Here is a 16,237-nt window from a genome sequence, read left to right as displayed (position 1 = left end):
CTTTCTTCTGGGGGAACGTTCTACTTCCTGCTGTAATTGCAAGCCACTCGTGGTAACACAAGTGATCACATTAATATCCAGAGAATCTCACTCAGTTCCAGATCCGTTATTATACCTCTTTGTTTTCTGTTTGTTAAGAGAATGGATACCAGCGGGGCTAAAGTGCTGGAGTCGGCTGACGACATCCAGGAGCGCCGGCAGCAGGTGCTGGACCGCTACCGACGCTTCAAGGAACTGTCGATGGTGCGCCGCCAGAAACTGGAAGACTCCTATCGCTTCCAGTTCTTCCGCCGTGATGCAGATGAGCTGGAGAAGTGGATCCAGGAGAAACTGCAGATTGCTTCGGATGAGAATTACAAGGACCCCACCAATCTGCAGGTTTGTTTGTGTGACACTTTTGAAAAACCGACCCCATGAGAAGACAATGTTTTTTGCACCTTCAGTGCCCCAGTGATGAGGATTGCAATGTGTGCCAAATATTCTACTGTTATTCTTAATTCTGCCTGAAATAGGCTAATATAGAGTTTCACCAGATAAGCATTATCAAAGTGAAAGTACTTCATGTGTAGTAGCCTACCCACCCAATCAAACTGCAGGGAGGGTCAATGAGTAATGCATCACTACACCAGATGGACTACAATCATCTCTACCTCACTTAGTAAGGAATTTACATTTCCAAAGTAATAGTATGGTTCGGAATATTGAGTCAGCCTTAGTTTAATTCAGAGCATTAGCATATACAAGGAATTTAATTGCAAGCTTTTACTGAAATACTCCTTGTGTTGACTGTTGTTGGGCTTGCCACTGGCATTTCACGAGCAGCATGACTGTAAACCTTGTGTTGAAATGACTGTCATAAGACCTTTTGGTGTTGGACTTTTGGACATGTTTTTTATGGCAATGCATCCTGTATGAGTAGGATACTAAAGGTGCACTGCTTCTCCTCTGCCCAGGGTAAGCTCCAGAAACACCAGGCCTTTGAGGCAGAAGTGCAGGCCAACGCCGGAGCGATCATCAAACTGGACGACACTGGCAACCTTATGATTACAGAGGGCCACTTTGCCTCTGAGACCATACGTGTAAGACACACTCTCACATCCTGATATGCACATACACACCCTTCCTTATCATACGGTAACTATAACACCAAATCTTTATTGTCCCAAGTGTTAAATGGCATCTTTGTCACCTTTCCCCAGCACTTGATATTGATGGATGACAAAACAAAATGGTTACCTATCAATGGTCATGACTGAAAAGAGACAGAGAAAGGAAGCTGTTTGAGGATTGGGACACATCCATTCAATTTGGGTTAAAGAAAAAAATAAATCACACTGCATGAAAAATGCACCAACTTAAGATAGAAAGTGTTTGGTTATCAACCCATGCAGCAGTCGCTGTCTCCATACAATGTTTTTAAACCCCTCATGTGTGGTTTAGTCCTACACGCCCTACCGGACTCAACAGAGACCCATAGTAAAAAGTTTCAATATGGCTGAGTATATACAAGTAGGTAAATGGGTGCTGTGAACTGCCTGGACCTTCGTCCCCTTCTCCTTCTGTTTGGCTACTTTAGTCATTATCCTGTGTTTGCTGTGTTTTGAGAGATTTTTTTACAGATAAGGCAAGATTAATTTCTTAAAAGGTATGATTGACCTAAATTAAGTTTATTCTGCATTTTCTCATCAATTGATGAGCTATTTATCTTGTATTGTTAAAGACTCGATTATGCCAGTGTTTGCTATTTTAAATGAAGCTGTCTTTTTTTGTTGATGATCTTTAAGTTTAAAGAAGTGGACGTCAGTGAAGGTCCATCATTTCTTAATACACATCCTTAAGCCAGTGTCGACTTCTTAATGAGGTGTTTCAGTCATGGGTTTTGAAGTTTGCCTGTCATGCGCTCTGACTCCAGCCTTTCCTGTTGCCCATGCTTTCCTCTCCTTATTTCTTCTTTACCTCCACACTTTCCCGAGTTTCATTGTCATTTAATGAATTTCTCCAACATTTGTATCATTCGGTTAAACCTTTTTTCACGACTCCCCCTGTCTATCCCTCTTTGCCCATCACTCCCTGTCCTCTTTTGTTGACCCTGCTGTCTTTTTCTTTGCTGCACAGACTCGCCTGGAGGAGCTGCACCGCCTGTGGGATCTGCTGCTGCAGAAGACCAAGGAGAAGGGTGTGCGTCTGCTGCAGGCCCAGAAGCTGGTGCAGTACTTGCGGGAGTGTGAAGATGCCCTGGACTGGATCAGTGATAAGGTCGGTCTCATTTAAGGCACGGCACATTTTTGAGTGATGCTAAGCCAGGCAAAATGTAAACTCAAACTTGATACCAGGGATACTCAAATACTATTTAAGAGGGTCCACGTACATTTCTAAAGTAGGAAAGGTCCTGCTGGGGATTCTGACATTTTGGATCTGCTTTGTCTTTTCCTTTGGCTTAACTTTTTGCCGTCAAGCAAAGTCGGCAGCTTCACTCATTCTTTGACCATCTTTGCATCAGTTAATGGCTTTTTGCGTGTTCCCAAGACTTAAGCTATACTCAGTGAGCACTCCGTTGTAACAATCTGGGAAGGGAATGAACATGTCAGTGAATGGCCAAGAACTTTGGTGGAGCGTTCCTATTGGGCTTAAAGGTCATGCATACGTTTGCTTGAAATTACTGTCATGTTGCGTAGAGGAGTGCAGAGAGTAATGTCCTACCAACAGTTTGTAGCTGTTGTGTGAAAATGTTAACTCGCACCTATCCAGGAGGCCATAGCCACCTCAGAGGAGCTGGGCCAAGACCTGGAGCATGTAGAGGTGCTCCAGAAGAAGTTTGAGGAGTTCCAGACCGACTTGGCGGCCCACGAGGAGAGGGTGAATGAGGTTAATCAGCTGGCGGCCAAACTCACCCAGGAGACCCACCCCGAGGCTGAGCTCATTGTCAGGAAGCAGGATGAAGTCAACGCTGCCTGGCAGAGGCTCAAGGGCCTGGCCCAGCAGAGGCAGGGCCGGCTCTTTGGTGCTGCCGAGGTGCAGCGCTTCAACAGGTACGTTTGTGATGTGACACTTGCAGTTATATTGATATACCAGCAAGACATGATAGACTGAGATGGCAGTAAAAAAAAAAAGAAGAAAAAAAAAAGAGCTAAATTGTCACTGTAAAAAGCTGTGGACGGCTAGTCATTGCGTCTTATCTCTTAGGGATGTGGATGAGACCATCAGCTGGATTAAGGAAAAAGAGCAACTCATGGCATCTGATGACTTTGGTCGTGACTTGGCTAGCGTCCAGGCCCTTCTTCGCAAGCACGAGGGTCTGGAGAGAGACCTGGCTGCCCTCGAGGACAAGGTGCGTGCTGGGGCCGATACACCCTTCACAGCGTTAGGTCTACATACAGCTTCCCAGACCTCGGATGTGTCTTTCACTCAATTGAATGTAGCAATGCTAACTACCTCCAATCCCCCTGATCTCTTCTCCCTCCTCCTGTCCTTAGGTGAACACCCTGGGAGGAGAAGCAGAGCGCCTGCAGCAGACCCATCCGCAGAATGCCTCTCAGATCCACCTGAAGAGGGACGAGCTCATCACTAACTGGGAGCAGATCCGCACGCTGGCCGCCGAGCGTCACGCCCACCTCAACGACTCTTACAGGTGGGCCGGTGGGACGCAGTCATAGCAGGGGCAACACGGACATCATGTTTCATTGCTGACAGATGATTGTTTTCTCTTGCGATTGGGTCTGAGCTGCTCTGTCACTAGTTCCATTAGCATCAAGTCATCTCATTGCTGTTTAAAACGGGTCTCACCCGTGGATGTTTTTTTTAGGTCAGTGATTCCCAACCTGTGGGCAACAGCCCACTAGTGGTCTGTGAGGGTAATGCAGGTGGGCTGGGAAAGCAAACTGTTTGGCTCCTGTGGTGTTGATAAATATATATGATGAGCTCGTGAACGGCCGCAAAAACAGCTACGCAAGTGGGCCGCAAATTGTAAAAGGTCGGGAATGGCTGTTATAGAGCATCCAGATGAGGCCTTGATTACTATGTCTCAGGCAGTTGGGCTTGGTTTTGTTCCGTAAACGATCATAGCCCTCTTGACTGATAGTCAGAGTGACTCTCTCCCCTGCAGGCTACAGCGCTTCACCGCCGACTTCCGTGACCTGACCAGCTGGGTGACAGAGATGAAGGCTCTGATCAATGCTGATGAGCTGGCCAATGATGTGGCTGGAGCTGAGGCCCTCCTTGACCGCCACCAGGAACACAAGGTGAGGTTACGTCTTGTTTCCAGCCACAAATACATTGTTCTTTTATGAAGTTCAATTATGAAAAGGGCCAGATTTAAGGGGAGTCAATACAAGTGAGTTTCATCTTCCGGCTTGTGGATGTAATTTTGGTTTGTTTGACAAAAGATGAATTTAGTAAGAGCATAGAAATACACATTTTCTAACAATATCTACAGAGAGATAACAATGTTCCTTCTCTATGACTATAACAATGTGTTTGTTAAAGAATACCACGTTTGTCGACTGACTGTCGATCCTAACACTGACTAGGGGGAGATCGATGCCCATGAGGACAGCTTCAAATCCACGGACGAGGCCGGCCAGGCCCTACTTAACACCGGACATTATGCCTCTGATGAGGTGAAAGAGAAGGTAGGTAGGATTCTCCCTTGCAAATCCACATTGTTTGCAACATGTAGATAGTTGTTCCTTCCTCTTGTCTATTTTACTAGGACTTTTATTTGCCATATTCACTCTTATCTATCTTGACTCTTGCAATCCCTGTGAGAGCCACATTTTCTCCATAATATTTTCCTGCATGCATTTTGAACTAGAAAGAATTTAGTGTCAGTGATGTGTGTGTGTGTGTGTGTGTGTGTGTGTGAAGCTCGGGGTGCTGACCGAGGAGAAGGAGTCCCTGCTGGAGCTTTGGGAGGTGCGCAGGCAGCAGTACGAGCAGTGCATGGACCTGCAGCTCTTCTACAGGGACACAGAGCAGGTGGACAACTGGATGAGCAAACAGGAGGTACGCTTACACACACACACACACACACACTCACACACACACGTCAGTGTCCGTGCACAGACCTTTTAGTTCCTTTCAAAGAATTATGTTTGATATTTTAAATGCTTAAATACTGCACACAACTTAAAATGGCTTCTGTTCCGTTTGTCTTGAAATGTAACGATCCATGTTGTGGTTGAAGGCGTTCCTCCTGAACGAGGATCTGGGAGACTCCCTGGACAGTGTAGAGGCCCTCCTGAAGAAACACGAGGACTTTGAGAAGTCCCTCAGCGCCCAAGAGGAGAAGATCACTGTGAGTACCAAGGAGACTCAACCTAGAAGTTTATGAGAAACCATCTACAAGCTCTTGGATTGCACTGATATTGGATCCACATTTAGGAGCTTTTCCCATTGCTATACTATTGCCACTTCTCTTTAATAAACCATTTTTGCTGAATGTTTGGCACATTCAAGTAATCGTTTGCTCATATCTATCCTCCTCATTTAGGCTTTGGATGAATTTGCCACCAAGTTGATCCAAAACAATCACTATGCCAAGGAGGATGTTGCCACTCGTAGAGACGCTGTAAGTATTTAGGACAGAAACTTGCTATGAGAGAACAAGATTTAAGCAAGAACGATCTTTACAGTTTGTTTATTGACATCCCTATCTCCCGCCAGCTGTTGAGCCGTCGTAACACCCTGCATGAGCGTGCCCAGTCTCGCCGTGCTGCCCTGGAGGACTCCTTCCACCTGCAGCAGTTCTTCCGCGACTCTGACGAGCTCAAGAGCTGGATCAATGAGAAGATGAAGACCGCCACTGATGAGGCATACAAGGTAATATTTAACTTCAATTTATTTTGCCTTGAATGTGTGCGTAATTAAGGAGACTCATGAAAATTGAATATTAGAATACCATTATTGACAATGGTCTTCATATAGACCTGTACTTTTATTTGTTGCTTGATTCTGTTGACCAAGTTATAAAAATAAAATAAAGTTTACTTATGTTAGACTTATGTTACAGTTACTTATGTTAGATTCTCCAACAGGGATCTGTATTTTGCAGCCATTTTTTTGTCCCACAACTCTTCTTCTTATCATTTCCACCCATCTCTGTCTTTATCGCAGGACCCCTCCAACCTGCAAGGCAAGGTTCAGAAGCACCAAGCTTTTGAGGCCGAGCTCTCTGCCAACCAGAGCCGCATCGATGCCCTCCAGAAGTCGGGACAGGAGCTGCTGGATGGAAAGCACTATGCCTCAGACGAGGTGGCTGCCCGCATGGAGGAGGTCAGCTCCCAGTGGAAGAAGCTGCTGGAAGCCACTGAACTCAAAGGTGAGAACGTTTTTGCGTGTTACAAAGTCAATTCAAAATGGCAGTTGAATTCTCAGGAATGCCCCTCTTTGGATCCTTTTATGCGTTATAAATGTAATCAATATTATTTTGAACTCATCTTTCCTCATAGGCATCAAGCTGCGTGAGGCCAACCAGCAGCAGCAGTTCAACAGGAATGTGGAGGACATTGAGCTGTGGCTGTACGAGGTGGAGGGTCACCTGGCCTCCGATGACTATGGCAAAGACCTGACCAGTGTCCAGAACCTGCAGAAGAAACACGCCTTGCTTGAGGCAGACGTGACTGCACACCAGGTACAACCTTAACATCACTCAAGAACCAACATTAAAACTGATTCATGTATCAATCTCATTAAATCAACTTTTCAGTGCAACTCATTTACTGCCGAACTCGTTTCCCAACAATTGTAATGGAAGCACTGACTCATGTCTGAACGGTAGCATGTACCACCTCATCGTTTTCTAGAGCGATGGCTATTCAAACTATATCCTCTAAATTTATAGGACCGTATCGACGGCATCACCATCCAGGCGCGTCAGTTCCAAGAGGCGGGGCACTTTGACGCCGACAACATCCGCAAGAAGCAGGAGGCTCTGGTGGTGCGTTACGAGGCGCTGCGAGAGCCCATGGCGGCCCGCAAGCAGAAGCTGTCTGACTCGCTGCGTCTGCAGCAGCTCTTCCGGGATGTGGAGGACGAGGAGACCTGGATCAGGGAGAAGGAGCCCATCGCCGCTTCCACCAACAGAGGTGTGTTTGCCTGGGGTTAAGCTTGGTAATGGCTGGGATGGATGTGCTAATATGAAGGGAACATTCATATATTGCTCATATTAGTCATTTAGACGTTTGTACAATCCTTGTAGAAAGACTGATATTTTTTTGTTAATTGTAGATGGGTTGCCTGTAGAAAAGTTGGAAAGTGGTTTGAGATTGCCTTCACTGCTATTATTTGTCAAAGACAAGGAAGTCCAGCTATTAATGAGGATCCAAATAATGTATTTAAAAATATTTGTATTTGTATCTTTCTCTGCCCCAGGCAAAGACCTGATTGGTGTCCAGAACCTGTTGAAGAAGCACCAGGCCTTGCAGGCTGAGATATCCGGCCATGAGCCCCGCATCAAGGCGGTCACCCAGAAGGGAGACGCCATGGTTGAGGAAGGTCAGCCTCTCACAAACTCTGTATATCCATTGCCCACGCCACAATAACAAAAAGTGATAGCTGTTATCATAGGTAGTAAACAAACATTGTTCCATACTCACACATTTCTCTGGTACCCCCAGGTCACTTTGCAGGAGAAGAGGTCAAGGTAAAGTTAGGGGAGCTGAATGGCCGATGGGATACCCTTAAAGGCAAGGCCTTCCAGCGCAGGCAGGATCTGGAGGACTCCCTGCAGGCCCAGCAGTACTTTGCTGATGCCAATGAGGCTGAGTCTTGGATGAGGGAGAAGGAGCCCATCGTCGGAAGCCCCGACTATGGCAAGGATGAGGACTCTGCCGAGGTGAAGAGAAACACGTGTATCATGTCTGTGTATCATTTAGTCATGTAGGACGCATGTTCTGAAAAACGTCTGAACTTTTTGTCCCGCAAGGCCTTGCTTAAGAAACACGAGGCGCTGATGTCTGACCTGAGTGCCTACGGTAGCAGCATCCAGGGTCTGAAGGAGCAGGCCCAGTCTTGCAGGGTAAAAACAACTTTCTATCCTTAAATGTCTGATTATTCAGTTTTCTCCATTGATCTATAATCTTTCCAGGAATATCTTCCCTACCATGAAGTACATAAGACTTCTAGGGATCAAAGTACATTTTGAGTTACTATTCTGCAACGGAGAATGTGCTGTATACATTTTTGGATTGCCATTTTATGTGATTTATATACCTTATCTTGTTATCTGACAACTCTAATCTACAGCAACAAGTGGCACCTACTGATGATGAGACTGGAAAGGAACTGGTCCTGGCTCTGTATGACTACCAGGAGAAGAGTCCCCGTGAGGTCACCATGAAGAAGGGAGACATCCTCACTCTCCTCAACAGCACCAACAAGGTATGGCTCCTCAATCTGCCTGATTGGATGATAGGCCATCGTGAACAGCCTTTTGTTGAATCTAAGAGAAAAAACACTGTGCAAACTAGCCCCCTGTCTACCTTCGTCATTCTTTATTTTACTAGTGCAGTGCCTGTTGACGTCTCACAAGATCCATGGCGCCATTACTTAGTGCAGCTCAACATGGTGGCAAACGTGTTAATATAACATGTTCATATAAATAGACCAATTTTTTTATGCTAAGGCAAACTTCTCAGCCAAACAACTTTACACTCATCACTGCAGGTCCTTGGGTCCTTAGCCATATAATGACAATTCTCAAGATGATCAAGCCATCATCACACAGACAGACCGAGATTCCTGCGTTTTATGGTTGAATGTTTCAATTGTATTTTCTTACTTGCGTTTCTTTTCTGTAGGACTGGTGGAAGGTGGAGGTCAACGACCGGCAGGGCTTTGTCCCTGCTGCCTATGTCAAGAAGCTGGATCCCACCCAGTCCTCTTCCAGGGAAAACCTTCTGGATGAGCAGGGCAGCATTGCTCTGCGTCAGGATCAGATTGAGAACCAGTAAGAAAAACCAACACACTCTTAATACTGAAGCTGAGCCCCCTTATAGCAAGTGTCTGCTCTAACTAATACTTCTAATCAAAGACCTTTCTCCCTAAGTTCTCTTCTGTCACTAATGGGCTTCCCCCTTTCTTTTCTGTCTCTTTAACTACTAACACCTGCGTTTGTCACTGCCTGATCTCTTACTCCCTGCCACTGTGCAGGCTGGTCACCAAGGAGACGTGCAGCGTGTCTGTACGCATGAAGCAGGTGGAGGAACTGTGAGTAGGACAGCCCCTCTCCATGTTGTGATTGTGAAGCAACGCGTCATACCGAGGAAGTGCCACCCGTGACACTTTTTTCACAGTACCCCATTCTCCTATCATGTCCCTTGTGAATTTCTAGTTTCTCTCTCATGCCATTGGTCATCTCTTCTATTCCGTGGTGGGATAGAAGCATTGTTTCCCTCTCATTCCTTCCTCTCTTGTCCAATGCTTGTCTGTGATTGGATGGTGTGAGTTACAATTGAGGTGTAGGTTGTTACAATGCATGAAATTAAGTTATGCCAAATACAGAATTGTTGCTATTATCCAGCCTTCTGCCATTCCAGTGGTACCTTCTGCAAGTCCTGCATTAACCATCTTTTGGCATTGTTATAGTTCCTTTTCCCTCACATTTTGCATTTAAAGAAGGGATTTTAACACCAGCTGCTCTCTCCTCCTTTCTAAGGTACGGCACTCTCATGGAGTTGGGTGAGAAGCGCAAGGACATGCTGGAGAAGAGCTGCAAGAAGTTCATGCTGTTCAGAGAGGCCAACGAGCTGCAGCAGTGGATCAACGAGAAAGAGGGCGCCCTCACCAACGAGGAGGTGGGCTCCGACCTGGAACAGGTGGAGGTGCTGCAGAAGAAGTTTGACGACTTCCAGAAGGTAACAGAACAAAGTTGTCCCTTTTGAAAATGTCTTGTGCTTCCTTTAGGTGATACAGAAACACCTTCACAAATGTGCTCTGCTGTAGACAGACTAATAAAGTTTTACAAACAAATCCAGAATTAATTCATAATAATTATAATATATTAAGATTATTTTTGCAGGCTACGCTTAAAAGGCTGCTTAAAGGCTGCGTTTATACAAATGTTCAACCTGTCCATTTCCTGTACTCTGTTGTTCCACTCATGAACTGTAAGTGTAATTTGCTTTTCGTTATATTCTTCCCTGGCCATTAGGACCTGAAGGCCAACGAGTCTCGCCTGAGGGACATCAATAAGGTGGCGTCTGAGCTGGAGTCTGAAGGGCTCATGGCAGAGGAGGCACCCATGGTGCAGGCCCAGGTAACACTCCAGATCTTTGTGTATCCCACACTTTGTTTGGTTATTGTCATATGAACTGGCATAAATGGATGCACAAAATGCATTTTTCAGAAATGCCTTAACAACTATAGTCTACGTAAGCCTTACAGCCTTCTTGTGGAGTTAAATGATGGGTGATGAAATGATATGTTCTGATGACAGATTGTTCTACACCTTATACATTTCACAAAATAAAATATCATATAAAAAGGATTAATAAATGATGAACAAGAATTTGACAGACTAAGGCAAAGTTTGTTTCTCTCTCCAGCAACAAGAGATGTTGGGCTCGGCTCCTGGCAAAGTAAGACTCCTTTCACTATTGCATGCTTATTTGGGTCCCCCCTTTGGAGTTCCTTGTATAGACACTACCTGTTTCTTTTGGTGTGTTGACACCAAAAGAGACCTGTGTCATCTGAACTGATAGAAGGAAGCGCTGTATTTTGTTACAAAGGGGCCAGAGGGAGTTTTTATGTCCATGTTACCGGGTTGAGTTGTCTCGTTTTTATATAACATGTAATCATTGTGCTAAATCTCAAACCCTTTTCATTCTCACAGGACGAAGCCGATTCCAAGAATGCCTCTCCGTGGAAGGTAAAATCATAACATTAACATGTTGTGTGGAGAAAACCTTTTCTTTGTTGAATCTGTCCATATTCAGCTTTTGTTTTCCTCATCTGGTTGGTGTGTTAAAGGTTCAAATGCAGAAGATTAGATAGCACACACATGTTTGTGCTATATTGTCAATGTTGATGTGGCCTTGTACCTGTGCATGCTGATGCTGCATTTGAGGGGTGCACTTAATCATAATCATTACAACAATTAACATAACTCTTTATATAACTTCATTTTACAAAATACAGAAAGCTATGAGTGGACACTTTTCTTTAGTATGTTTAAAGGTCTAGTATCCACTACATGCACAATTATGGGCATTATTTGCAACCTGGTGGTCTTTAATCAGAGTGATGGTGCTGCTAACCGTCTCTTGGGAAATGTAAAGACATGGGGGAAGCCTTTACACTCTGCTGTGTTTGGTTGTGGTCTTGACTCTTGTGATTTTTGTTTTTGTCCCCAACTCCTTCCTTCCTTCCTTCTCCTCCATTTTTTTCTGGATTTGTTTTTGGGTTTTTTTGTTTTGTTTTTTACACTTTTTATTGTAGAATGTACGATTGGCTGTTCAAACGACTGCTAACTTTAATACTATTAAGGTAAGAGTTAAAAGACCCTCTTTCCCTTCCCTTCTGACCCGCCAGTTCCTTGCATCTGTATGTTGTTTGGGAGACAAACCCCCTCATGTCATGGTGATGCTACTGTGAACGGCCTGCTCTGGTTGCCTCGGCCAGACGGTGCTGCAGTATGAATGTTTGTTAGTTCTCCATCCTGTGTATTGTCATAACCATGCATCCAGCTCCCTGCCTGACACACCTAGTTGTTCCTCTCAGTTTGTGTTGTTCTTGTCTTCATCGTCATCCAAATGTTGTCTGTTTCTCTATCAAGTACACAAAAGACTAAACAAACCAGAATTGTGAATTATACAGACTAAATTGTGTAATCAAGATAAACCCTAAATCTAAATTTAATTGACATAATAATGCGTTCATTCTTCTAATTCATTCATGAGATACAAATATTTAATGGAAGTAGCTTGTCTTACACACACTTTTGATTTTCAAAATTCCCTTTCAATATATATTTATTTATTATTTGAGCACTGAAAAAGGAAGATTTACAAAATGTTGAAGGCCCTCCGCAAGCTTTACTGAAGATCTCTTTTAGTCTGAAAACCTTTATTTGCTGGCTTGTTGTAGGAACTGAACAACCGCTGGAGGTCTTTGCAGCAGCTGGCTGAGGACAGAAGCAATATGCTCGGGAGTGCTCATGAAGTACAGAGGTTTCATAGGTACAAACACAGATACACACACACACACACAAACGCACGCTGTCCGAATACTCTTGATGAACTCTTGGAAACAAGTAGTTATTGACTTATAACTCCAATTGTACTATTAAATAGATATTAGTAGTATAACAGCCAGCACCAATCAAGACTGGAACAATGGAACAACCCGAGATCATCTTTCAGTACATAACAGATAGACGTTCATTCATTGTTCATTCGTTTCTTTCAAGGGATGCGGATGAGACTAAGGAGTGGATCGAGGAGAAAAACCAAGCCCTTAACACTGACAACTATGGCCATGACCTGGCCAGTGTTCAGGCCCTGCAGCGCAAGCATGAGGGCTTTGAGAGGGACCTGGCTGCCCTTGGAGATAAGGTGAAATGGAACATGACCTCTCACATACTCCCAAACACACATTCCCTCTCAAAACACCCAATGTTCCCTTTAAACCTGTTTTTTACAGAAACCTTGGTAATACACGTCTGGTCACCAACCAGATCTCCAAATACTATTAGTCTAATCTTGATTGACTTGACTGATTACTCGCTGCCTCTCCCCCATTGTCAAGGTAAACTCCCTGGGGGAAACGGCGGAGCGTTTGATCCAATCCCACCCCGAAGCGGTAGATGACATCCAGGAGAAGTGCACCGAGCTGAACACCGCCTGGAGCAGCCTTGTGGGTCGCGCTGACCAGCGCAAAGACAAGCTGGGAAATTCCCATGACCTGCAGCGGTTCCTTTCTGACTTTAGGTAAGGACAGAGTGAATGGATAAAGGACAGGAGGAAGGACTGAAGGACCAAAGAAAGCCTAATGGATATTTTCGGTTAACAGAGACCTGATGTCCTGGATCAATGGCATCCGTGGCCTGGTGTCATCTGAAGAGCTGGCTAAGGATGTTACCGGAGCCGAGGCCTTGCTGGAGAGACACCAGGTATTTATGATTTATGCACATATATGCATAATACATAACTCATAGATGTGCACCAACTCAATGAACCTTTTGGGGGTGCTACTCAATATTTATTGGACAGTCTTCTACTTCTTGCTCTCTAAGGCTATTGTTCCTCCATATCACTCTTTCTCCCCCCTCCCTTCTTCCAGGAACATCGTACCGAGATTGACGCCCGGGCTGGCACCTTCCAAGCCTTTGAGCAGTTTGGCCAGCAGCTGCTGGCGCGGGGACACTACGCCAGCCCAGAGATCCAACAGAAGCTGGAGGCTCTGGACCGTGAGCGTGCCGACCTGGAGAAGGCCTGGGTGCAGCGGCGCATGATGCTGGACCAGTGCCTGGAGCTCCAGGTGATTGATCAATGCATAAAACCATTTTCGCTCAGAACACAGTAAATACCATTCACAATCATTTATTCAGTCAGACCCATCTTTCATGACACACGTGTGAAACGGATGTGCAGCAAAGGCCCAGTCAATTCATGACCTCCCCCCGTATCTCAGCTGTTCAACAGGGACTGTGAGCAGGCAGAGAACTGGATGGCTGCCCGCGAGGCTTTCCTGGCCAGTGATGACAAGGGAGACTCCCTGGACAGTGTGGAGGCCCTCATCAAGAAACATGAGGACTTTGACAAGGCCATCAATGTGCAGGTTCGCTGGTGAAATACTTAAACACATTTAGATGCTTTTAATATCAAGCTCATTTGATTGTAACAATGGTACTGTTTTCATATTGTGCCTGCTTTTCCGCTCGATAGGAGGAGAAAATAGCAGCGCTGCAGTCCTTCGCCGACCAGCTGGTTGGAGCTGACCACTACGCCAAACCTGAGATCTTCAACCGCCGGAATGAGGTTCTGGATAGGTCAGTCACTGCTGTTGTCGTGTGCATGCTTGTGTTCATTTCTTGACGTTGCTTGGATTTGTGTGGCCTAACACTGATTTGACCCATAGGTGGCGCCGTCTGAAGGCTCAGATGATTGAGAAGCGTTCCAAGCTGGGTGAGTCACAGACCCTGCAGCAGTTCAGCAGGGATGTGGATGAGATCGAGGCCTGGATCAGTGAGAAGCTGCAGACCGCCACGGACGAATCTTATAAAGATCCCACCAACATCCAGGTAGGCAACAAGCTAAAACTGATGTGGAGGTCCAATCTATAGACCTCATAGTGGCATATATACAGATCTTCAGATTTTGTCATGAGACTGAGAAATGAACTACTTATCCTGCATGTCTCTGAGGGCCATATCTTCAACCACATGTTTAACCAATGACACATGCATCTGACCTTTGGCAATGATGAGGGACAACTTCTGCTCTTCTTCTGAGGCTTTCCTCCCGGTCTTTCACTTCCAACATTTGACATTTTTTACAATCTGTTACTTGACCTTAATGTGCAAAATGCTCCCCCTTGTGTTTGGGAGTAGGCAGCACAATGTTGCATCTATTTGTTAGCATTTAATACTGGAAGGTCAATGTCTTGTTTTTCCCTTGTTAATAATGAATGATGTTACCCCATCCTTTAACCGGACCAAGTTCCCACCCCCATGTCTGAGACTGAATCTCTCTCTGTTCTTTTATTGTCTCTGTTTATAGCTGTCCAAACTGCTGGTAAGTTATGTAGTGTGTCAGTTGAACTAACATTGCAGTAGGTCACTCTTGTTCACATGTCCTCGTCTTTGCCTTGTGTGTAGACATGCTCTAGTCCAAAAAAACAACCAGTTCATCCTAGTGTGTATTCATTCATGCCGGCTTTTCATGTTCTTTTTTACATTTTATTTCGGTTTATTTGTCTCCATCTTGCGTAAAAAGCACATTTTGTGTGTAGTTTAAGTTCTGTTGTGTTGTTCAGCAAATGTCCCTTCTTTGGACCTGGGTGTGGCTTCCATCCTTCTATTGATTTATTTTCTCCATTGTCAGGGTCATCTTCAGACTCGCTCCACATAAAGAGTGCACATCTTTTTTGTGCTTTTAGTCATTTTGAGAATCGATCTCGAGTTGTATTTATTTAAATATTAACATTTTGGTCCTTGTTATTGTTGCTAATACATTTTATCATCAAACATGATTCAATTAGTAATTAATCTTAGGGGTTACACTGTCCATATTTATGCTGCACCTGAGAGAGAATGAGAGTGAGGGCACCGCAAAATGCTTTGCTTTATTGCTAATGCCTTTAGTAAAAAAGCTAGAGCGCATTTTTGTGAAGTAAGATGCTTTTCCAACACGTCTGTCTGCCTCCAGTAGTGTTTTTACAAGCTATTGAAGAAATATCTTGGACACCATAGGTGTGCGTGGTACATGCGTAGTACATAGGTGTCTCATATCTCTCATGGTGTGTGCACGTTGTGGAACGACTTGAAAAAGACCCTCTTTTCCTTTTGATTGTTACAAGCGCATTCTTTTGTCACAGACATGGTCCTTTGTCCCTCCACTTTTTGTCTGCCACTGGTGTCTTATGTTTGTAGACGCCAACATATTGTCCTGTCAAGTTATGGTGGTGTTTCAACTTTACCTCTTTTTCTTCCTTTTGTTCATACATACAAACAATTGGAGACTGCACACATCTGTTTTAGTCTTGTAGATAAGTTAATAGTTGTATACTTTCAAGTAGAAAACATGGCATACCATACTAGATTATTGGCATACAATTTAATTGAGCTGAAAAAGTATTTTTGTATTTCTGGCAATTGGGAAGTTTAGTATGTTCACAATCAACATTACTTCATTAAACCAAATAAGACTTCCATTGAAGTAACTGAATGGAAATAAAACATGTACACTTAATACAACAACACACTTATAAGTCCTAGGAGACTGAACCACCCCAACAGCTCACTCACTCACTTTTCCTCCGTAGTTCTCACATTCTCTTTCTCATGTGCTCTCTCTTTACCTTCCAATCTTGCTCCTTGCTAACAGAGCAAGCATCAGAAACACCAGGCCTTTGAGGCAGAACTGCATGCCAATGCAGACCGTATCCGGGGGGTCATTGACACAGGCAACGCCCTCATCCAGAGAGGCGCCTGCGCTGGAAGTGAGGATGCTGTCAAGGTGATCTATCCATTAGTCCTTTCCTTGCACGTAAATGGGTCAATTTGTATATTTATCCTGCTTAT

General features: G+C 44.6%; 1 protein-coding gene across 3 annotated transcripts in view; it reads left to right on the top strand.

The window, feature by feature from the left end:
- Positions 1-16,237, top strand: part of sptan1 (spectrin alpha, non-erythrocytic 1) — a 31,281-nt gene that overhangs the window by 7,814 nt on the left and 7,230 nt on the right. The window contains exons 2-36 of one of the 3 annotated variants that reach the window (XM_084686692.1): positions 139-378; positions 954-1,079; positions 2,116-2,256; positions 2,749-3,029; positions 3,184-3,328; positions 3,474-3,628; positions 4,103-4,238; positions 4,527-4,628; positions 4,864-5,001; positions 5,183-5,293; positions 5,489-5,566; positions 5,662-5,817; positions 6,112-6,316; positions 6,447-6,628; positions 6,839-7,082; positions 7,369-7,491; positions 7,614-7,831; positions 7,922-8,014; positions 8,242-8,376; positions 8,796-8,944; positions 9,653-9,851; positions 10,148-10,252; positions 10,542-10,574; positions 10,829-10,864; positions 11,434-11,481; positions 12,082-12,173; positions 12,404-12,548; positions 12,742-12,923; positions 13,006-13,105; positions 13,276-13,473; positions 13,627-13,773; positions 13,881-13,984; positions 14,074-14,236; positions 14,715-14,729; positions 16,041-16,172. In XM_084686692.1, the coding sequence (XP_084542818.1) occupies positions 142-378; positions 954-1,079; positions 2,116-2,256; positions 2,749-3,029; positions 3,184-3,328; positions 3,474-3,628; positions 4,103-4,238; positions 4,527-4,628; positions 4,864-5,001; positions 5,183-5,293; positions 5,489-5,566; positions 5,662-5,817; positions 6,112-6,316; positions 6,447-6,628; positions 6,839-7,082; positions 7,369-7,491; positions 7,614-7,831; positions 7,922-8,014; positions 8,242-8,376; positions 8,796-8,944; positions 9,653-9,851; positions 10,148-10,252; positions 10,542-10,574; positions 10,829-10,864; positions 11,434-11,481; positions 12,082-12,173; positions 12,404-12,548; positions 12,742-12,923; positions 13,006-13,105; positions 13,276-13,473; positions 13,627-13,773; positions 13,881-13,984; positions 14,074-14,236; positions 14,715-14,729; positions 16,041-16,172 (4,854 nt within the window). In that variant the 5' untranslated portion in view covers positions 139-141. Of the gene's footprint in view, positions 1-138; positions 379-953; positions 1,080-2,115; positions 2,257-2,748; positions 3,030-3,183; positions 3,329-3,473; positions 3,629-4,102; positions 4,239-4,526; positions 4,629-4,863; positions 5,002-5,182; positions 5,294-5,488; positions 5,567-5,661; positions 5,818-6,111; positions 6,317-6,446; positions 6,629-6,838; positions 7,083-7,368; positions 7,492-7,613; positions 7,832-7,921; positions 8,015-8,241; positions 8,377-8,795; positions 8,945-9,652; positions 9,852-10,147; positions 10,253-10,541; positions 10,575-10,828; positions 10,865-11,433; positions 11,482-12,081; positions 12,174-12,403; positions 12,549-12,741; positions 12,924-13,005; positions 13,106-13,275; positions 13,474-13,626; positions 13,774-13,880; positions 13,985-14,073; positions 14,237-14,714; positions 14,730-16,040; positions 16,173-16,237 lie in introns of those variants that run through there. The other 2 variants (XM_084686693.1, XM_084686691.1) reach the window with 2 other exon arrangements.

Source organism: Hypomesus nipponensis, chromosome 22 (assembly GCF_054491055.1).
Source record: "Hypomesus nipponensis isolate SF chromosome 22, ASM5449105v1, whole genome shotgun sequence".
Lineage (NCBI taxonomy): Eukaryota > Metazoa > Chordata > Actinopteri > Osmeriformes > Osmeridae > Hypomesus > Hypomesus nipponensis.
The sequence above is the reverse complement of the archived record's forward strand: the minus strand, read 5'-3'. Positions and strand labels throughout refer to the sequence as shown.